Raw genomic sequence first — 24,099 nt, forward strand, 5'->3', positions numbered from 1 at the left:
GGGAGAAGTCCCTTGCAGCAGATTTTATTTCATGAAAAAATTTTCACACTAAGCATATTCTAGATTTCTTTTTTCTACAGACTGTATAGCAATTTGAAAGTACTGATTTCGACCTACTAAAGAAATATGGAATTAAGAGAATGTACTTAATGCTAGATAAATTGTGTTAGAACCTTTTATTTTGTTTTTTGGTTGTTGTGTTTTGTTTTATTTTAATACTGGCTTATTTACAAAGTTTGAATACATTGTTTTGCTCACCAAATCTTTCACATTTCCATCACACCCCCCCATCAAATTGTGCGACCCTATGATTAACATTCCCCCAACCCATCTTCACCCCTCTGCTTCCACCTTCTCCCTTGGATCCTCATATTCATTCTACAATAATAATCTTGTACAATATGTGTCTTTATGTGACTGAGTTCACTTAGCATCATGCTCTCCAGTCCCTCCAGAGTTAGGTAGGAATTTACAAAATTATTGTTTCTGTGTGCTGTGTAGGATTCTATTGTGTGAATGTACCATAATTTCTCAATCCTTTCAATTGTGATTGGACATTTGGACTGTTTGCATATGCTTGTAATGGTGAATAATGCTGCTATGAACAATGAGGTATAGCACTCCCTGACCTCAAACCCACTACACAGTGGTAGTAACCAAAACTGCATGATACTGGTACAATGACAAACACATAGACCAATGGAATAGAATTGACAATGCAGAGATAGACCCAGCTATCTATGGTCAACTGATAGTCAACAAGGGAATAAAACCTGTGAAATGGAGAAATTACAACCTCTTCAACAAATAGTGCTGGCAAAATTGGACTGCTAACTGTAGAAAGCTGAAACAGTATCCGCATCTCACACCATACACAAAAATCAACTCAAGGTGGATCAGAGACCTGGGAGTAAAGCCCAAAATCATAAAGTTCCTAAGAGACAAATTGGGATCAAGCTTAGAAGGGCTAGTCTATGGTATAAAGAGACCGCCAAATACAGCCAGAAATTCACAATCTGAAGAGGATAAAATTGTTGAATGGGACCTGCTAAAGTTTCAGTCCCTTTGCACATCAAAACCTTTTTTCAAGAGTGAAAAGAAAAACTACTGAATTGGAAACAAACATTAGGCAATACCATTTCAGACAAGGGTCTCATTCAAAGTTTACAGAATCTACAGGGCCTCCACAGAAAAAAGACTGATAACACAATCACAAAATGGGCAGAAGACATAGAAGGACTTTTCACAGGGGAAGATATTCAGATGGCCAACAGACACATGAAGAAATACTCAAGATCAATGGCAATCAGAGAGATGCAAATCAAAACCACAATGAGGTACCATTTTACCTTAATAACATTGACAAACTTTAACAGGACAGCAAGGAATACATGTTGGAGAGGATGTGGTGAGATAGGAACTCATACATTGTTGGTAGGATTGTAAAATGGTATATCAAATTTGGGAGGCAGTTTGGAACCATTTCAAAAAACTGAACATAGGAATCCATTCATGCTTGGAATATACCCTGAGAGAATGAGAACTGAGGCACAAACGGAGACTTGTATCTACCCTTTTTGAGCTGTGTGATCTTGATAAAGTTACTTCTCTATGTCATCACTAAAAGTAGTTAATAATCTATCTGCTCTGGTGAGTTAATGGTGAGGAGTTGGGCTGTCAACTCAAAGGCAGGATGTTGGAACCACCATGTGCTTCTCAGGACAAAGATGAGCAATCTCCTCCTGTTCAGTTTACATCTTGGACAACCTCCTGGAGGGTTGCTTGTGTGTCAGTTCCAACTGGTCAGCACATAACAACAACATAACCTCATAACACTATGATGAGGATTATATTAATCTAAAGAACTGAGAACAGTAAAAATTCTCGTGCCAGTCAGTAAAATAATTAGTTATTAATATAGTTTTTAATATAGAAATATGTAATTATTTGAATTTTGTAGAAGCACATCCTTAGACTATTAACATTAGCCTCAATCAGTTGACACTTTACCTTCCAACATATACATATTAGTACATTAAATGTTACTTCTTAGAGGCAAAGAAGTACTTTTATTCTTACACAGAAGATAAAATAACTATATCCTTTTTAAACCTGTAATGTGTGGTGTGTTGTTTTTTTAATGTGATTATAACTCTTTGGGGGACACAAGATATGATCTCCTGAAAATCCAGGCTATAAAAGGAAAATTCTCCCTGAGGCAATGTTTTATTCATTGATGTGATGTCTTGAATTTAATATATTCTCCGAAACTATTTCTTTAAAGTCAGTGGAAATCTTACTAGGAAAAGTTTTCCAAGAAACCAACAATTCATATCGACAATGAATTTTTAGACTTATAATTTACAAAGAGGGAGACCTGGTGGCCTGGTGGTAAGAAGCTGTGCTGTAATCCTGAAGACACATGGTTCGAATCCACCAGCTGCTCCATAGGAGAGCGATGAGCAGTCTCTTCCTGTGCATTAAGTGCCGCTGAAAACCTGCTGGGGTCAGCTGTGGGTTGAATCTGACCCAACAGTACACAACAACAGCAACAATTTACAGAGAATTTCACAATCATCTATGTCATTTACATGTATCTGTCTGTGTTCTCCCAAATTTATCTTGTGGAATGCTAAATTGATAAATAATGTTGAAACTATTGAAAAGTTGTAATGTATCGCACATTCACTCATGGCTGTCCAGTTGGAATCGACTCATAGCTCTGGGTTTTCTGGGTCTGTAAGTTGCAAAGGAGGAGATAGTCTGAATTTCTCCCAGAGAACTTCTGGTGGATTTGAACTGCGAGAGAGGTTCTGGCTTTAGATTAGCAGTTCGAACTTCCTATGAAGAGTGGTCTCTCGTATACACAACCGTAAATAATTTTCAAAAGTGCATAGCCTCAAATTGTGATAGTTCTAATGCAATATAATCTTGCTAATACTCCATGTGACAATCCTAAATGAGTTTTCAGGTAGAGAAAGTATTCTATTCTACACAATTTCACAAATACACGGCAACCACTTCAGCCATTCCCAGGGCTTGGTTTTAAAATGCTTATTGCGGCTTTGTTCACAATAGCAAAGAGTTGGAAACAATTTAAGTGCCCATCAACAAACAGATAGCTAGAGAAGCTGTGGTATATTCACACAATGGAATACTACACTTCATTGAAAAAACAAGGAACTCATGCAATATTATTCAAAATGGGTGACCCTGGAGGACATTATGCTGAATGAAATATCTCAGTCACAAAAGGACAAATACTGCATAGTGCCACTGTTGTAAAACGGGACTGATATCAGGTTTGGGGTGAGACTGAGAAAAATTGGATAAATTGGGTATACTGCATTGAAAACAATGAGGGAGAGAAGAGTTTAAAAGTGATATATGATTGGGTATTATGGTCATGACAAGAGTCCAGAGAAGGCTGCATAGTAAAATGTACTAGGGAGGGATTGTATACCAATGAAACAGTTTTTCGAAGAGAAGTGTGAACTGGCGGGAGAGGGGTGGGCAGGGAGAAAAATGCAACAATGAATGAATGGAAATCCAAAATTCTATAAATATTCATTAAAATTAATAAAATTTTTAAAAATACAAGTTTTAAAAAATCACTAATTTTGAGGTTATGAGAAATGATGATAAGTATGGACAAGTGTAACTAGGAGATTTTTAAGGCCAGGATTGGTTATAAAACAAATAACCTCCAGTTTTATTTTTCAAAACTCAATTCCATGGTCTCACTTAACTGCAAAGAACAGGAATACGTGGTTCATTGCTCTACTCAGACAAAAGAGTGAGAATAAATTTTGGTGACTAACAACTAAATCTGCCAAAATAGTAAATTTTCTCATTAGAAGTCACATCTGCTTGTCTTTTGAGCCCTTTAACCTTGAGGAATTACTAAATGGCAGGTTTTCACTTTATCATTCTTCTTCATGTATTGGTGAGACTACCTCTATAAAAAACACTTTGCATCGCCTGCTATTTGATTATCTATTGATCAATTGTTGCAAGTAAAAGCAAGAAAAATATATTTACTCTTTCGTTTTTAAAATAAAATGTTGTTTCCCTGGCAGCTATCACTGTATGTGACATATATTTTATGTATAATTATCAATTTGTATAATTAACCAATATCTTTTATCCTATTAATTTATCATTTATACTGATGCTCAGAATGTTGGAGTGGCAACTATTTCATAGCCATTCTCCAAAGACGAGGCTAGTGGTATGTTCTAGCTTCCTGCTATCTGATATGACAAGATGTTTCAGGCTTCAGTGTATACAATTCTTTTGCCAAACTTAGAATCTGCTCTTGCTCTCAAAGCCCCAGCTTGGTTCAATGGAAAGGCTCTTCGGTGACACAGTGAGAAAGAACTCTGTGGATGTCCACTGTACTGAATCCCATTGCTTCTATGCCATTTCAGTGGTTAGAGCTTTGACTATGTGTTGTTTCAAGATGAAACAACTCAAGGATCACCCTGATATTTTCACTTCAAAATCACAGTATATAGGGGTGCAGTTAAGTTCAATAATACACCAATATTTCTTTTATACTGAGCCATTTCATTATCAAGGACACTGTAGATAATAGCAATAAAGTATATCATAATTATACCTTTATATAATGCCACACATTACAAAATGTTCTCAGAATAATAATACCAAGATGGGTACTTAACCAAATTAATATTTGTGTACAACCTCAACTGATTCTTTAGATTTCTATTTTCCTCCATTTTCAGGGCTTACAATCTTACGAAAAATTCTCCACATAGCGAGCTCATCGGCAGTCGCTTCACTGATGCCTCTTTAATAATTTAAATGTCTAAAACTTAGATTATTAACAAATTGCTTGAAGAGTGCTTGTACATAAATTCCTTGATTTAACAGTTTTTGTTTGGTCTTTATCATTATAAATCAGCATGGCTGGATTTCAAATCTTTTGATAAATTTTTTTTCTGGTGTATATATTTTTAAATAAAATTGAATGGCCATGATTATTTTTCCTGTAAAACCATCCATGATTTTTTAGCTAGATTTTCCTTTATGGACCATTTAGTGGTTTTGCCTAATACTAACAGAAGCATGCACATTGCTCTATTATAGCTTTGGTTCTCCACGTGGATGTTTCTCGATCTGCCCCACACCATCCCACTGGCTTCCTCTGTCTCCCCTGTCAGGTACTGATCTATACAGGTCAGAGAGTTTCAGTTATCAATCCCACCTGCTTACGGTTTAGGGTTTGGGAAGATAACTTGTCACTTAATTTCACTGAAAATCTTGTCTATGTCTGTTTGATTTTGCTCTTGTAGTTGCACTCTGATAGGTAGAGATAAGCCTTTTTTTCACATCTGACAGCATATCAAAAAATATCTGAGCAAGAATTAAAACAACAAAAAAACCCAAAACCCAACTGACCCACAACAACATAAAACCAAAATGTATAGAGCAGGAGAAACAATTCTGCAAACCCAGAGTTTTTTTCTCTGTAGGTTTTTACATATTTGTCAAACACTGAGAATCAGAGTTTAATTTTATTTATAATTGTCTTATACATCATTGCAGTGAACTTTTGTGGAATAATTTTACCTAATTTTTCCAAATTAAAAAACTAAACTTCAGAGAATATAGACCATTTTTTCCTCTTGAAAGAGGAAGAAATAGAAAAACTACTGACAGCCTAGCTAATCAGCCAAAGAGAGGAGAGACCATTTCAGAATGATCCGATAAATCCCTTAACAAAATCAGATGCTGGCTCTCTATAACTGATGGAAGCTGACAAGGCCAGGCCTTGGAGATAATGTTCTTCTCAAAACAAGAAACATTCAGAATGCTTTATATTATTACAAACTTGAAAGAGTGCTAGGCTTCTATTAAGTTATGATTAAAATTAAAATCTATGTGTTAGTGAGAAATACCAAATTATATCTCTTTGTTTTATCTTACGAGACAATTTAAGTAGAAAGTTTTAGGTATCTTTTATTTAAATAGAATAAAGCTCCTTTGCTGATATATTTTGCTAATGTAATATTGAATCCAAGACACTAAAGAGCTGAACAGAAGATTCCAAAAGGCAGCACGGAATAACAAAGCAAAATACTACAATGAAATGTGCGAGGAGCTAGAGTTGGAAAATCAAAAGGGCCGAACTCGTTCAGCATTTCTTAAGCTCAAGGAACTGAAGAGCAAATTCAAACCTCGAGTTGCTACAATCAAGGATGCTTTAGCCAGAACGTTAAATGATCCAGGAGGTATCAAAAGAAGATGGAGGGAATATACTGACTCATTGTACCAAAAGGAATTGGCAGATACAGAAGCATTTAATGAAATAGCATTTGAGCCAGAGCCTATGGTGATGAAGGCGGAAGTTCAAGCTGCTTTGAAGGAAATAGCGAAAAATAAGGCCCCCGGAATAGATGGTATACCAATTGACATATTTCAGCTAACAGATGCTGCCGTGGATGTGCTCACCAAGTTGTGCCAAGAAATCTGGAGAACAACCACTTGGCCAACTGACTGGAAGAGGTCAATATTTGATCCCATCCCAAAGAAGGGCGACCCAACTGAGTGTGGAAACTACAGAACAATATCATTGATTTCACATGCAAGCAAGATTCTACTGAAGATTATCCAAAAACGACTGGAACAGCACATCAACAGAGAACTGCTAGAAGTCCAGGCTGGGTTTAGAAGGGGTCGTGGTACTAGGGATATTATAACTGATGTTAGATGGATCTTAGCTGAAAGCAGAGAATACCAGAAGAATGTCTATGTGTGTTTCATTGATTATGCAAAGGCATTTGACTGCGTGGATCATAACAAACTGTGGCTGACTCTGAGAAGAATGGGAATCCCAGAACATTTAATTGTGCTAATGCGAAACCTATACTTGGACCAAGAAGTAGTCGTCAGAACAGAGCAGGGCAACACTGCATGGTTCAAAATTGGGAAGGGTGTACGTCAGGGATGTGTCCTGTCTCCATACCTTTTCAACCTGTATGCAGAGCAGATTATCTGAGAGGCAGGGCTCTATGAGGAGAAGTGTGGCATTAGGAGTGGTGGACGATCTATCAACAATCTGTGTTATGCAGATGACACAACCTTGCTCGCTGAAACTGAGGAGGACCTCATGCACTTACTGCAGAGGGTCAAGGACTTCAGCCTTCAATATGGACTGAGGCTCAATGTTAAGAAGACAAAAATTCTCACCACTGGACCAATCGGTAGCATCAGGATGGATGGCGAAGAGATTGAGATTGTTCACAGCTTCAGTTTGCTCAGCTCCATGGTCAACACTCTTGGCACCAGTAGCCAGGAAATAAAAAAACGTATTGTGATGGGAAAGTCTGTGGTTAGGGACCTCTCCAAAATACTCAAGAGCAACAGTGTCTCTCAGGAGACTAAGGTCCGCCTGATACAGGCCATGGTTTTTGAAATCATTTGTTTTGCATCAGAGAGTTGGACAATGACTAGGGAGGATAGAAGGAGAATTGACACCTTTGAGCTCTGGTGCTGGAGAAGAGTATTGAATGTACCATGGACTGCCAAGAAAACAAACAGATTCATCGTAGAGAGGATTAAACCAGGCTGCTCTTTGTAGGCAAAGATTCTGGGGCTTCGTCTGACATATTTTGGACATGTTGTAAGGAGAGACAGGTCTTTGGAGAGGGACATCATGCTGGGTAGAGTAGAGGGACAGCGCAGGAGGGGAAAACCCTCTATGAGGTGGATTGATTCAGTGACTGGGGTACTCGGGATGGGTTTGTCAGGGGCAATGAGATTGGCACAGGACAGAGCACGGTTTAGGGCTGTTGTACATAGGGTCGCTATGAGTCGCAAACGACTCGACGGCACATAACAACAACAACAACATGTATGCATTTTGTTGTCACATTTATTGTGTAGGAAAGTATGAAATGGTTGTTGTTGTTGTTGTTGTTATGTGCCATCAAGTCACTTACGACTCATAGCGACCCTATGTATAAGACCCCTAAACCCTGCCCTATCCTGTGCCAACTTCACTCTCTCTGCCACACCCACTCTTATTACCCCAATCACAGGATTGATCCATCTCATTTAGGGTCTTCCTCTCCTATACTGTCCCTCCACTCTCCCAAACATGATGTCCCCCTCCAAGGACTGATCCTTCCTTGCAAATGCCCAAAGTATGTCAGACGAAGCTTCAGAATCCTTGACTCCAAGGAGCACTAAATTATCTCTTGATCTGATATATAGACCTATTAAATACTTATATTCAAGCTCTAAGACTGTCATTCAACATCAGTCATCTGTTATGGGAAGCTTACCAAAATCTAGCCATATGGCCAACAAAATCCAGTTATTCTAAAGAACAGCAATTTGTTGTTTACATACTGGCATCATACACAGTGAAGTCTCTGAACATCTAGGAAAAGTAAGACATGGATTTTCACTTCAAATAGCACATGGGAAGCAGTGTATATAAATCAATAGCTGTTTTAAGTACAGTGGATATATTTTTATTATGAAACAATTTCATTTGTATTATGGGGATGGTAACACCCAGGGAAGGTAAGTAAATGAACATCTCATCTTATTTTCAAGTGTGAATATACATTTTCAGGTCTAGTCAAAAGAGTGAAACCTTTTTCAAGAAAGAATAAATGGTGTGAGGGCACAAGATCATGAGCAAAGATTATATATAAAGGTGAATGCTGATTTTCAAGATGGACAGTCTCCTCCTGTGCTTTACAGTCTTGGGAACACACTGGAGGGTCAGTTATCAGTTGCTTCTGAGTCAATAGCAATGATTTTGACTTTTTTTATTTTCTGGATCACATAAAGGGATTCGTGCACTGGAGTCTGTTGTTGTAAGATGCCTCTCCATCTGGAGAGGGCTTTGACTGCACATTTTCTTTTGATTTCTTAACTGCTGATACCATGGGTGTTAATTGTAGATCTAAGTAAAATGAAGCTATTAACAGCCTCAATCTTGAAGTTTTGTGATTATGACACAAAGGACATCATTGCTGATGTCAGGTGGATGTTGGCTGAAAGCAGAAACCCAGAGAGATGTTTGTGTTTTATTGTTATGGACGACATTGTAAAGAATGGAAAACTCAGAACACTTAATTGTGCTCATGTGAGACAAGAAGTGCTTGTCTGAATAGAACAAGTAAACATCACATGGTTTAAAATCAGAGAATTTTTGTGTCAGGGTTGTATCCTTTCTCTATACCTGTTCAATCTATATGCTGAGCAAATCAATCAAGATGCTGGAATATATGGAGAAATATGTGGCATCATCAGTGGAGGAAGACTTATTAACAACCAGAGTTATACAGATGACATAATGTTGTCTGCAAAAAATGAAGACAACTTTGGGCACTTGCTGAGGAAAATCAAAGACTACAGCCTTCACCATGTATGCCATCTCCACATTAAGAAAATAAAAAACTTTACCTCAGGACCAATAGGCAACATCATATTAGAGACTAGCTGGTTTGTTTGGTTGTTGTTTTTTTTTTTTATAACATTGCTATGAAAATTTATTCACTAATCACTAATGCTCAAAATGGAAAAGAAAAAGGAAGATATTTTATCAACTTCTTTTTTTTCCAGCTTTTAAAAGATTTTTTTTATTTTAATGAAAGTTTACAGAGACTTTGGATTTCATTCTTTCATTATTGCACACTTTCCTCCCTGCTCACCCCTTCCCCCCAGTTTCCTTTTCTCTTTGAAAAGTAAATAAAAATTCTTTCATTGTTATAAAATTCCCCACAACAACCCCAGTCCACTCCATTATGCAGCTTTCGTTCTGGACTCTTGTCATGACAATAATACCTTATCATATATTCCTCCTAAACATTTCTCTCCCTCATCTACTTCAATGCAGTATACATTATTTATCTCCTTAGTTTCCCCCTAACTCTGATGTCAGTCCCACTTTACAACGGTGGCACTATGCAGTATTTGTCCTTTTTGTGACTGAGATATTTCACTCAGCATAATGTCCTCCAGGGTTACCCATTTTGATTAATATTTCAAGAGTTCCTCATTTTTCAATGCAGCATAGTGTTTCATTGTGTGAATAAACCATAGCTTCTCTATCCATTTGTTTATGGGCACTTGGGTTGTTTCCAACTCTTTGTTATTGTGAACAAAGCCGCAATAAACATGAGTGTGCATATATCTGCTAGGGTGGCAGTACTTGTTTCTTTAGAGTATATTCCAAGTAGTGGAATTGCTGGGTCAAATGGTATTTCTATTTGTAACTTTTTGAGAAAGAGCCACACTGCCTTCCATAGTGGTTGTACCATTTTATAATCCCACCAACAGTGAATAAGGGTTCCAGTTTCTCCACAACCTAGCCAGAATTTTTTTGCTGCAGCAATTGTTTGCTGCTCTGTTGAATTTTGCTGTTCTTACTGGTGACTAGCTGGTTCTTATTGACCATTTCCTTCCATAGCAAGGGAGCTCTGCTGGTATAATCTGTAAAGAATTAACCCAATGACTACACTTCTCTGACAGTTCAAATCTACAAGTGGTTCTGTGGAAGAGAAATGAATGATCTCCTTCTGTGCATTTTATAGCCTCCAAACACCTGCTGGAGAGTCAACTATGAATTGGTTCAGACTTAATGGCAATGGATGTTTCTTTTTAATTTTGAGCAAATAAATATTAGGTTTATGATTATTATAATGAAATGGTCCAGAACTTATTGCACTTTAGTTGTCTACACATCATTTACTCACTTGTTCGTTTAGGAAATTGACACTATGCTTATTATAAACACCCTACAAAAGGAAGCATCAGGCTTATATTGAAGGACTTTTGATTTAATACCAAAATTATCTTCAAAAAACCTTTCTTTGTCTTTTCTTTCTTCTTGACCTCTTCTTGACCTCCTCCTTTTTTAATGATTCATTATCTGGACTTTAAAAATAGAAAATGAAATAACAACCCATCTCTCCCTGAGGTAGTTTCTTGCCTAAATTTATGTTTTTACCTTATTGTTGTGTGCTATCAAATTTTAAGCAATTCATAGCTAAACCTCTAGCAGATTTTCCAAAGCTTCAAAATACAGGAGAGGAGATTTCCCATCTTTCTCCTGCAGAGCAGCTGGTGGATTCAAACCACATTTCTTTGGGTTGGCAGTGTAGTTCCTTAACATTAGCCACAAGAACTCCGCTGTTGCTACAGTACCATCAAATCGACCACAACTCTTAGTCCTATAAACAGCAGACTGGAACCCTGTCCTATCCTGTGCCATCCTAATCATCACTGATCCATTTGAGACCATTGCTATAGCCACTGTGTCTCTCTATCTAATTGAGTGTCATCGTCTCTTACACTGACACACCACCCTTCCAAGCATGATGTCCTTTTCCAATGACTGACTCCTCCTGGCAACATCCCCAAAGTATGTGAGATGAAGTTTCACCAACCTTGCCTGCACCCTGGCTGCTCATTCTCCAAGACATATTTGTCCTTTTGTGTGGCCATGGACTCCAACACTACAACTTGAATGCACTGATTCTTCTGTCATCCTTAGTAGTGTCTCACATGCATAGCAAGTGACTTAAAAGGCCATGGCTTGAATCAGGTACACCTTAGTCTTCAAACTGACATTGCTGCTTCTCAGCACCTTGGAGAGGTCTTTGACAATAGATTTCACTAATGCCACATGTCTTTTGATTTCTTAAAATTTTTGCTGAGGATATTGATTGTGGATCCACTAATATTAAAGCTTTAAACACTTCAGTGTTTCCTTCATCTATCATGATATTGCCTATTAGCCGAGTGGTTAAGAATTGCTTTCTTGATGTTGAAATATAATCCATATTGGAGGTTGTAGTCTTAGATCCTCTGCAGTAAGAATCTCAGGTCCTCTTCATTTTCAGTAAACAAGGTTGTGTCATCTACAACAACACAGGTTGTTGATGAGCCTTTCTCAAATTCTGTGGCACATTTTTCCTCATAAAGTCTAGCTTCTTGAATGATTTGCTCAGCATACAGAAAGAATAGGCATGGAGAAAGGATACAGCCCTAACATACACCTTTCCTAATTTTAAACTGTGCAATGCCCCCCCCTCATCTGTTTAGACAGTTGCTTCCTGATCTACGTATAGGTTTTCCTATGAGGATAGTAAAATCATCTAGCTACTACTCATTCATTTCAGTCACCTAGGGTTCTCCTTTTTTTCTAATTTTAGATAAAAAAGTACAGAATTGTGCTGCTGCTTTTCAGTATCTTCATTTCAGTGATTGTCAAAGTTAACATAGTATGAACACTGCTTTAGGTTTAAGAGGATATTTTAACACTATTCCAAGCAGAATTAGAGACCCTAAGTCAATTTCCCTCAAGTTGATTCTGCTCATGGAGTCTCATGTAACAGAGAGGAACTGTGTATCACACGGTTTCCAAAAGCTGTTTCCTCAAAGGTAGAAATCCAAGGCTCACTTCTGAACATATCAGTGTACTCAAAACTCCAGCCTTTCAGTTAATAACCAATGTATGTATCATTTGCCACTTGGAGACTCCTAGTTACCGACTATGGGATATGATAGAGGTAAAGCTTAACACTTCCCAAATTCAGCCAGCCACCTTTAGATGAGGAAATAACATATAGAGTGAATAAGAGAATCTCTCATCAATGTTTCAGAATTATTCAATCTATTCATGTGTTGGGGTATAGAGAAAGGGCATTTTTCTCTGACTTTATTTGATGGCTTTGACAAAGAAGGCACATAATTTCTTATGCATATGCATTGAGTACCAACATGAATTCATTTTTAGGTGGAAATGCAGTAGAGAAGTAACCAAGAATATCTACTAAGATATCATCATTTTCCTTTATTGGCAAATCATTTAAGTCCTTATTCCTGCTCATTAGAAAAGCAATCATTAATTGCTGGGATTGTAATAAATTATTGGTAAGCATTTAACATGGGATTCATCTGCAGATAATTAAGAATAATTGCCTGATTTCAGTAGCCCTTCTTGATTATCTAGAGACAATTCAATACATTTTAAATGCAAAATTACTTTACAAGTATTGACAGGATATCCAAGTATGAAGTCACATGGATAATAAATGTATTTAAACCAGCTGCAGTTTTTTCAAATTAGAGGGGAAAGTGAAAAAAAATTCTGCTTATTTTAGTGCAATTCTACCACCTTTCATTCATCAGTAGCTTAGATTCAGTGTACCAGTTATGTCTTGCTAAAATTTCTTAGAAGGAAAAAGACATCTAAAAATCAGTAAAACATCTGAAACAGAAGGGGTGTTTTCGACATTATCATTGGCAGCTGTCCATTGCCTGTGCCTGTTTAGAATTTTAGGTCTGGAATGTTGGTGATGTGACTCTATTCCGTGGTATTCACTGAACAACCCCTAAGTACACCAACATTTTCAGGGAATGTCATGTATATAAGAAGTTATGGGCCATCATTCTTGAAAAAAGTCTGTAAAGATAGGCAGGTAACAGAATGAAAATGAAACTGAAGATGACAGCGCAAGGACAGTTGTGGTAAATAATCATACGTGTATTTACATATGTCTGGAATCCCATTTCTCCTTTGAGAAAAATTCATGAGCATGAGAGAAAGGGGAACCAAAAAGAAAGAAAGGCATTTGGAGTTACTAAGATGAGAACTGTGGAAGAACTAAATCCCCAATAGTAGACTAAAGAAGAAAAAGACCAATTTTAGAGAACAGTTCAAAAGAGATTCTTCTATTTAAACAGTTTTGTCCCTCATCTGTTTCAGTGCAGTAGGTGATTAGGTTTTATTGTCATGAGGGGAGTCCAGAAGGAAGGCTGCATGGTGGAGTAGACCTTGGGGGAGGGATTGTATAACAATGAAAGAATTTTCCTTTTACTTTTTAAAGAGAAGAGTGACTGGGGGGTGGGGGGGGCGGAGCAGGGAGAAAAGTGCAACAATGAATGAATGGAAATCCAAAGTCTCTGTACATTTTCATTAAAATTAATAATAATGATAAAAAGCAAACTTTAAAAAAGAAGACAATATGAATGAAGACACATAAAACACAATGTATATGAACTTTTTAAGCAAAACAATATAAAATAATAAAAAGTATTATAGGTAAAACGATTATTCTAAAAGGAGAGACATCATATTCTAGTGGGGCTGGTGGATAAAATTTGCTAACAAGTTTACCTGACTCAACATATCCAAAGAGCAAAGGGTACAAGAAAAGAGCATGTGTGGATCCTTGAGTAAAGTGATATTTGGACCTCTGTCTTGTTCATTTTAATACAGTGATTTTACATAAAGGGCAACACACAGAGTGACTCACCCTTGGAATTCAGAGGGCTTCGTAGACGAGAGGAAATATTCTTATATATTGACAATCTTGATTTTATAAAATCTCCCTCTATGCTTGTCTGTTCAGGGTTTTCTAAAACAATTTTCTCCTCAAAATGTTCTGTGTTTTTATTTCCATTGACATCACAGGGGAAGTGTTTTCTCTTTTTTAAAATGTATGTGAAGCATTTAAAGTATCTCAGTCTATTACAATGTTTAAAACTATTTGAGATTGCAGAGTGAGTTTTAATGGTGAAAATAGTTCTCTTGTACATGACTATACAGAAGTAACATAACATGAGAACGAGTTACCAGGTAGGAAAAATTCCTCAACAAAATGGACTGGACTGATACAATGACTAACAGTGGGCTGGAGCATATCAGAGACGGTGAGGATGGGATTAGGGTTAGGATTAGGGTCAGAACTGCTGTTCATAGGGTTGCTATGAGTCGGAGTCACTCAATGACACCTAACAAAAACAATACTGTATTTAACACTCTCAATCATTATTATGGATGTGCTTGCAGCTATACAAATAATTACATGCATTTGTCATGTATACAGATCTTTACTAACTCTGCTTGCCCTTTGATGCTGATAGTCATGCGACCCCCACACCGTGCAGAGAAGGACCCGCCATCTGCTGAGACCTTCAATGAGCTCAAGGACCTGCCCTGAAGACTCACAAGTGCGGCCCTGCCTCCTTAATGAAAATTGCTTCCAGTTCCGGTACAATCTCACAGGTAGATGGCCTCTGTGGCCATGTCGCTTCTTTAGCCTCTGCAAATGGGAATGTGTGCATGTATATGGGCACCTGCGTGTGTGTGTGTGTGTGTGTGTGTGTGTGTGTGTGTGTGTGTCTCTGTGTGTCTCTGTGTGTGTGTGCGTGACTGCTTCCAGTTCCGGTACAATCTCACAGGTAGATGGCCTCTGTGGCCATGTCGCTTCTTTAGCCTCTGCAAATGGGAATGTGTGCATGTATATGGGCACCTGCGTGTGTGTGTGTGTGTGTGTGTGTGTGTGTGTGTGTGTGTGTGTGTCTGTTTGTGTGTGTTCCCAGTCTCCACGTTAGAAACCAAGAGTAGAGTCTGTGTTTTGTGAAAGACCAATGACTTGGCTTTCATAGATGGCCTCTTCAGAGATGGGCAAGTCCACTCTTGGCATGCCACTTCCAGTAACACCACATGGACTCTCTGAAGTAAAACAAGCTTAGAAAGACTTAGTAAAGTTCCTGAATAATAATAATTGTTATTCCTGAATAATAATAATAATAATAATAATAATGTTACAAATAAACCATGACAAACTAAACCAACAGGAGAAGTAAAAAGCATAGAATAACTTGACTGTTTAGGAAGTATGCTATCATAATGTCATAAACAATTTAGATCTTTCTAGGACTTTTTACTTTTAGGAATATAAGCTTGTCTTGCTCTTGTTCTGCAGATTTCATAAAAAATGAAAAACATTGATCCTGACTGGACAGAAACTATTTCTAAACACCATCCTTGTTAATAAGTGCCTCAACTTATCTGGGCACCACTGTGTTCAAAAGACTTTAGTTCCTTGTATTTGTCTTTTTACCTTGTAGCAGCAGATACACACAAATGTCACAATGTGGTATCAAGGCTCTTGCATGAAATTCGAAACTGACCACCAAACCTCCACTTTCCTCCAGACTCAAAACAAGACTTTTATGAAAAAGACAAAGCCCTCTTACTGTCATGTAGACCTGGCTGGTACTTCTCATGTAAAATACAACATGGTGAATTGTATGGGAATGTCTGATGACCAGGAAAATCTGTCCTTTTACTTTAGATAACAAGTTCTCAGATCCTTGGTTTTAATTGAAATATTCCATAAATAACTTGACATTTACTTTACTAGGAGAATATATTATTTAAGGACTGATCTTATTAAATATAGGTAGTTCTGGTGGCCTAGTGGTAAGGAATTATGCTGCTAGTCCAAAGGTTCATGATTTGAATCCACCAAATACTTCAAAGGGTGATTATAATAATCTCCTTCTACGTGATTTACAACCTGTGAAAAATAACTGGAGATTCCTTTATAAGTTCATTTTTACTCAATGGTTCATAAAAACAACAACATTCATACTATACTGTTGGATTTTACTTTGCAAGTGGCTATATCGGACCTCTATAACTCTGCAAGGGGAAGAGTCCTCATCTATAGCATTCATGGCACAAAATCAATTCTCATGATGTCAGACATTCTCCCTCATTCCCCACACTTAACTACTAATTCTAACACCAGCCGTCATCCCTCCTGGAGTTGTTGCAATGGCCACACAGAACTCATAATTATGACGTTTATTAGGGAATTTAAGAGGCTACATTTAAATTAGAAACAGGATACAATTGTTCAGTTAGATGAGCTTGCAGGCCCTTTTAACTTCAACCTCACAATTTTAAGTCATCATTACAAAGTTCTCATTCTTACAAATTATGACATCATCCTACACCCCCTAGTCTTCCAGAAAGTTTAGGCAAAGGCCCATGACCCTGGACTCCCATGGGGAGTCCTGGATATGCTCTGCCTTATATTGATTTCTGTTTCTCTACTATTACTGTTTCTGTTGTTATAATTGCCCTTCTAGAATCCAGTCTTTTTGAGGCAGGAATCTCTTGCCTAAATAGATGCTCATTGGACTGATTTCTTTTTTCTTGCTGTTGGTGAGATTCTCCTATTTTTCCTCTAAACCTGCTCAGCCTAAGTCTGATGGAATGGCAGTATTAAGTAACCCCATAATTAATATGCTACATCTTGTTTGCTGTGCTCCCAACCAAAAGGTACTATTCACCTCATTCACATCATTAGCATAGTTCCACCCAATCATGTGACCAAAGTCAAAGCAATGGACTAGGAAAGCCACAGCCGACTCTTCTACCAGCCATACAACAGTAAGAGTTACGGGTTTGGGGGTTTAGATTTTTTCCCCCCATTTTTAAGAAACAAATTAAGAACTACAATCTTCAATATGGACTGAAGCTCAACATCAAGAAAACAAAGATTCTTACCATTGGGTCAATTGGCAGCACTATGATAGGTGGAGAAGAGATTGAGGTTATTAATAGTTTCATCTTGCTTCAATCCATAATCAGCACTCTTGACATCAGCTGTCTGGAAATCCAAAGACAAATTGCTTTAGGAAAGTTTACTGTCAGGGAATTTTCAAGAGTGCTAAAGAGAAGCAATGTCAGTCTAGAGACTAAGTTGGACCTGATCCCGACCATGTCCCGGCCATGGATTTCCCGATGGCTTGCTGTGCATCTGAGAGCTTGACAATGACTAAGGATGTCAAAAGAAAAATCAGTGCCTTTGAGTTGTGGTGCTGGAGAAGAGTATTGAACATACCATGGGCTACCAACAGAACAAACAGATCTGTCTTAGAGAGGGTAAAACTAGCTTGATCCTTGGAGGCAAGGATTTTGAAACTCCATCTGACATACTGAGCATGTTTATCAGGAAAGACCAGTTCTTGGAGAAAGACATCATGCTTGGAAAGGTGGAGGGGGTCAGTGCAAGAGAGGAAGACCCTGGATGAGAAAGATTGACCCAGTGACTGTGACAATGGGGGCCGGTATGTTAGAGATGGTTACATTGGCTCAGGATAGGACAGGAATCACAGATATTTTTCATAGGGCTGCTATGAGTTGTAGTCACCCCGATGGCATTTAACAACAACAATATAACTTAATCTCACCAATCGGTTTTTAATTCAACTAGTCAAATATGTAAAACCTCCTTTCATAATGGAATTACAGTTTCTTTAACAGTTCATGGAGAGCTGTGATGGTATCAGGAGTTGCACTGCTAACTCAAATTTGTGCATCTCTGCAGTGGTTTGAATCCACCAGAAGCTCTGTATGAGAAAGAAAGATACTCTCTTTCTGTGTGCTTTATAGCCTCCTAAGACCCTCTGGAGGTTCAGCTATGAGTTGATTCTGACTTCTGTTCCAAGGAGGGGAAATGGGCAGTTTCCTCTTCCATGACTTGTTGTTTCTGCTGATGATTGCCATCAAGTCGAGCATGACTCATAGCAACCCTGTGAACAAAAGCCCTTTTTGTAACTATCGTTGTTTCTCAAAGTTCATAGAGTTTCCATAGGCATGTTGTTAAGGAAGTGGATCCAAGACTTACAGCTATTAAATCCAGTGGAAGGTTTCTATCACTTGATAATGAATCATCAGCAAGTTCTGTGTGTCTTCCCCCTTAAACTCTGGATGTTTTTCTGGACTTTACGGTGCTAAATATACCAAATGGCTGAGATAGTTGCATTAATTCTTAGACAGCCACCACTTCTGCACTCTTTCCTTTCTAGTTTATTTCCCTACCAAACTGTTGATTCCAAATTGTTTTTCACTGCTGTGTTGTTTAGTGTTTTCTTTCAGAAGCCAATTCTGAAATGGCTTTTATCAGACTCGTTTGGTTTTTTGTTTTATTCTTCACCTTCAGTACTCATTTTAACTATTCTATCGTTATTATTGTTATTGTGACCGAACAGTGACGGTATGCTTTTGCAGACCCATCTGGAAGCAGTTTGGGTTAGTGCACATTGTCCTTCTTCAGCAATGCAGATAACCACCGGTGTGTTGTATTTTGCTCACATGATCAGTGTTTTGAAATTCAGTTTGGGTGATCATATGCCTGTAGAGTGGAGCACGTGCCAGCTGAATGAAAATGCCACCTGTGGACAAGGCATCAGGACCCGCCTTCTGAGCTGTGTGCGCAGTGACAACAAGCCAGTGGCCATGGACCAGTGCGAGCAGGTAGGGGTTCATGTTTCCATTTAGCACACAATGCTTAGCACAGTGTTTGGTTGACATAGGTGACAATGACTGTGTTTGAGGATCAACTAAATTAAGACCTACTGCTCTCAATTAAAGTTAAGAATCTTAAGTTTGAACGTACTGGAGGAGAGGTTATTTTGCACTGGGAAGTATAAGTTTATTAAAACAATATACTTTTTTAAAAACTTTCACATCCTTACCTAATTAAAATTGTAACAAACCCTTAAGAATGGACAACTTTACTATTAAAAATGGGTCTTAGTATGGGCAAATGATTCATGTGTTTTTATGAGGACGACTGTCCTTTGCATGTATGGTAAATACTGCCTCTTGCTATTAGACTACTCCACTAATTTGCTCAGAAAAATTTTAGATAAATAGCACAGTTGTATTCTTCTCAGTCTACTTTAAAAAGCATGTCCATAAAGTTTTAAATTAGTAGAGTCTAAATTTTTGTAACTGTAGTGCCCATTTCTCCTGTGATTTGTTGTACTGAAGAAAAACTATATTCAAACTTATTTTAAATAGGTAAGCATTTACTTCCTAATATATAAAGGAAAAGCACTTTGGGGGTAGATTTAATAGTATCACATGTTTATGCAGACAACATGCATTTTACATATTTTTTGCAAACTGTCCTTTTGTTCCCTGAGCATGTCAGGCATGCTTTTTGTTTTGTTTTGGGGATATTTTTGTTTTTTGTTTTGGATTTTTTTTTTGTGTGTGTGTGTGTGTGTTAATTATGTTTGTGTCTTATTTGTCAAAATACAGTAATAAAGATGGCCAACTGCAGTAAGATTTACTAAAACATCTGTTCTGACTTACTTTTCCCCCCTGCTTTTTCATGTGTCATCTAAATCAATCATGCAGCCACAGATCACAGGACCAACCACTCTGTGACCAGGCAGTATGAAATTGTGTGGAATTCAGACATCACATGTGGTCTACTAGGTGGTAGGGAGCTGTTGTGCCATCCTATTTCATTGAATCTGCTAACAAGAAGTAGTCTAATTAAGGGGAGATAAATGAGGCAAGGAGAAATATACAACTCTAAATAGATGGAAAATTCTGTATTTGGTATATATGGGTATGTGTGTGTGTGTGTGTGTGTGTGTGTGTGTTGTGTGTGTGTGTGTGTGTCCTAGTGGTAAGAAGCTGCACTGCAATCCCAAATGGACGTGATTCAAATCCACCAGTTGTTCTGCTGAAAAAAACAAATGGGCATCTTTCCAAGAGAAATGTAGCCAATCTCCTTCTGTGTGATTAAACTGCCTCTAAAAATTTGCTGGAGGGTCAGCTATGGGTATTCTCTGACTTGACAGTATTCAACAACAACAACATGCAATCATATTTTTTCTTTTAAATGCAGTGTCAATTATTTACTAATTGGAAGGCAGATGCCAAGAATAGTGCATGTAAGTAAGGTGTTTCACTGATAATTCACAAGTCCGTAGTTGGAACTCACGTGGAAATGGCTTAAAAGAAAGGCCTGATGATCTGTTATGGAAAAGTCAGCCTTTGAAAGCTCTCTCGAAGCCTGTACTTCTCTGATACACAGTCATCAATAGTCATAATCAGCTCAGCAACTGCAGTGCTGGTGGAATAGGAAGCCCTTTTCTTGGCGTTCTAAATAGCATGTGTGTGACAAGTATTTAAAGGATGCCTTCTGGTGAACTAGCAAAATGCCAGGCTGCTAATCAGCAGTTTGGATCCACCTGTCATCTGGGCAGCCTCTTCCTGTAAAGTCAAAATCCTGTGGGGGTCAGTATGACTGGAATGAACTCAGTGCCAGAGGGCTTGGTTTGGAGCAAGTATTTAAGAAGCATGGTGATACAATGAGAAGGCCTAGTTGGGCAGGGGTTAAAAGGATTCGGCCACCACCAACCAAAAGACTGCCATTTTGAAACACTGTCCACATCTCCTACTGTCCAATAGAAAGATGTGGCAATCTGTTTGCTTAAAAATATATAGCCTTAGAAATTCTAGGAAGCATTACTATTCCATTTTGTAGGGTTTCTTTGAATCAGAATCAACTGCACAGCAGTGGGTCTTAGTTTGAGGAGCAAGTACTTAAAGGATGTCAGTTTAAACAAGTCCCAAATAATTAAACCAGAATATCCCTATGCTTTAGTGGACCATGAGTTTCATGGCAATTTTGTTTTGATTTCTTTTCAAGAAGCCACACACTAATTTAATTTCAGCATTGTGTAGATATTGCTTGGGGGTCTAGGCATTGGGGAGTTGTGTTGCTAACCCCAAAGCCGTGACTCACTGGCTATTCATATCCCCCATTTCTACAGGAGAAGGATGGGCAATCTCCACCCATGTGAGTCACAGCCTCAGAAACCCAGCGGAGGGTCAGCTATAAGCTGGAACCCACTCAGTGGCAATCGTTTATCTTAATCACTCATTGTTAGTTAGGAGGCCCTGGTGGTGTAGTGCATTGCATGTTGGATCACTAATGTAAAGTTTGGTGGTTCAAATTCACCCATGGGAGGAATATTTGCAGTCTCCTCCCATAAAGATGTGCAGCCTGGGAAACCGGCTAGAGGGTCTCCAGGATTGGGAACTGACTGGACAGATAGCAGTGGGCTTGATATTCATTTTGGTGACACCCTTGTTGTGGAGTGCTTAAGAAGTTGCTGACACAAAATAGTGTTGATTTTATTTTATTCTTATTTCACTTTTAAGCTAACTTTTTTTTGTTTTGTTTTGAGAACTCTCTGTACTACTAACCTGTCCAAAAGTGCAAAGTGCCCAGATTTAACACTAAGCCTTCCTCCCTGTTTCTTTCTGGCTGAGTAATGGGAGAAATTTTTGGTCACATGACTTATTGTTTCCTCAGAATCCAAGAAACTCAATGGCAAGTCTATTCTAAAGTTTAGGATTTCATAAACAAAAATATGGCTTGTAAATTTTTACTATGTGGAGTAAGGGCAAAGTGTTGCACAAATCAGTTCATATTCTAAACTCCAGAGCATAAATGAGTACAATTGAATGCAGTCTAGCTCACAGCAACCCTGTAGGACTGAGTAGAACAGCCCAATAGGTTTCTAAGGTTATGAGTCTTCACAGAACCAGGCAGCCTAATTTCTATTTCCTGGAGAAGCTGGGGATTTTTAACTGCCAACCTTCCTGTTAGTTTCTGAGTGTTTAGCAACTGTGCCACCAAGGCCTCTTCACTACTCAAGTAAAATATATTTTGTGAGGACAAAATTTAGAAAGATTATTTTCTCAGACTGAAGGGTAGTCTTTTCTTCTCCCCATTCCTAAAAGAAGGAATCATTGACAACTTTAACAAACCTTGTTGAAGAGAGAGTGAGAGAGAGCGGGGTATATAGCCTTGTTTAGGGCTTGTTTATTTGTCAAAAAATGTGTCATTGTGAAGTGTGGCTGCCCCTCGCTGAACAGATTTGTTTGGAACCTGTTCTGTGTGTGATAATTCTGTTCCAATTGTCATTTTTCCTTCCTGCATTTGAATGCCAGTGTCTCTCATCAGACTACATGCTGTTCATGTCCGTGTGTTGCTAAATAGCTGGGTGTTTTGTTTCTTTTGTGGTTTTATTTGTTTGTGTGTGTTGCCTACTTTATTTTGTTCCTGGACTTCTGTTCTTCTCTCCAATATTTCTCAAAGTGTAGACTATTGACTACCACAATCACATGCCATGCTTGCTTTAAAAATGTTCAGTTTATGCTTGGTCATACTCCCAGCAACTCATGAAATTTCCACCTTGCCATAAGAATCTGTTTGAAGAAGTACCCTTCCTGCCAGGTTGTTTGCCATCTCTTTACTAAAGGAACACTGAGAAGAATATAAGCTACCAACTTTTATAATAGCCACTTTCTAAAATAGTTTGTGTTAGATATATATGAAAGTTTTATTCTGTTGTTAGTTGATCTTAGCCTTTTATTTAATAACATGCCAATTAAAAAATATCAACAAGCATCTCTTTTCTAGCAACATCACTTCCCCCCCTCCCCTTTGCAGCGCAATTTGGAGAAGCCTCAGAGAATGAGTGTTAACTGCCTGGTGGAGTGTGTGGTCAACTGTCAGCTCTCGGGGTGGACAGCATGGACTCAGTGCTCACAGACCTGTGGTCATAGTGGTATGTCTGCTTTCTCTTTTGTTTATTCTGATAAAGCTTAACCAATCTTGAATCACTTTCAGTATAACAGAGCTTTATAAATGGGCATATGGTGTTTTGGTCCACTGAAAATAATGTGAAATTTACCCAGAGGTCCAATGAGACAAGATATGGGCACATAAGTGTCTTACAGTGCTGAGTTTTGGGGACATCTACAGTGAGAATGATTGTCTATAATAAAGTTGACCTTCATTGAAATGGAGTGGGACAGTGAGTACAACAATGAGTTTAAGCAGATTATGAGGGTTCCACAGGCAGGGTGTGATTCTGTTGTACATAAGCTATTATGAGTTGGACCCTTTATACAAAACTATCTACAACAGCCAACAATAACACATTTAAGATCCTGGGCTCCTATGGGACAATATTTGTTAAGAAGTCATAGCCTCAATAAGACAAACAATTACTGATTTCGGTGTGTCTTGGAAAGAATGAAATAAAATGTTACTAAAACACTCAAATGCCAGAATAACAGTGGTTTTGTGTAATAGACTTAACAAGCAAAACCGTAATGCCTACAAATCTCTTCACATTGTGACCCTCCATTGGATGACCAAGGTTTTAATTTTTTTTTAGGACAAGATTTCCTATATTTCACCCTCATGGCAGCTGATAGGTTTGAAACACCAGCCTTTTACACAGCCCAGCACATTACATGTTATGCTATGGGGGCTCCTTGCATACGACTGGAGATTAGATTTTCACCCATATAATATCATCCAGGAAGAGTGCAAATGGTCATTGCAAAGACAGAAGAGGAAGAAAAGACCAAAATGGATGTCAGAAGAGACTCTGAAAATTGCACTGGAGCACAGAGAAGCCAAA

At 38.1% G+C, this 24,099-nt stretch overlaps 1 protein-coding gene across 1 annotated transcript in view; it reads left to right on the forward strand.

The window, feature by feature from the left end:
• The window catches only part of THSD7B (thrombospondin, type I, domain containing 7B), a 1,033,118-nt gene that overhangs the window by 929,794 nt on the left and 79,225 nt on the right, over positions 1-24,099 (forward strand). Inside the window, exons 18-20 of the mRNA XM_006894459.1 lie at positions 14,917-15,058; positions 18,993-19,108; positions 23,118-23,235. Coding sequence (XP_006894521.1) covers positions 14,917-15,058; positions 18,993-19,108; positions 23,118-23,235 — 376 coding nt within the window. The remainder of the gene's footprint in view (positions 1-14,916; positions 15,059-18,992; positions 19,109-23,117; positions 23,236-24,099) is intronic.

Source organism: Elephantulus edwardii, unplaced genomic scaffold (assembly GCF_000299155.1).
Source record: "Elephantulus edwardii isolate Elephantulus edwardi_28Jun2011 unplaced genomic scaffold, EleEdw1.0 scaffold00143, whole genome shotgun sequence".
NCBI lineage: Eukaryota > Metazoa > Chordata > Mammalia > Macroscelidea > Macroscelididae > Elephantulus > Elephantulus edwardii.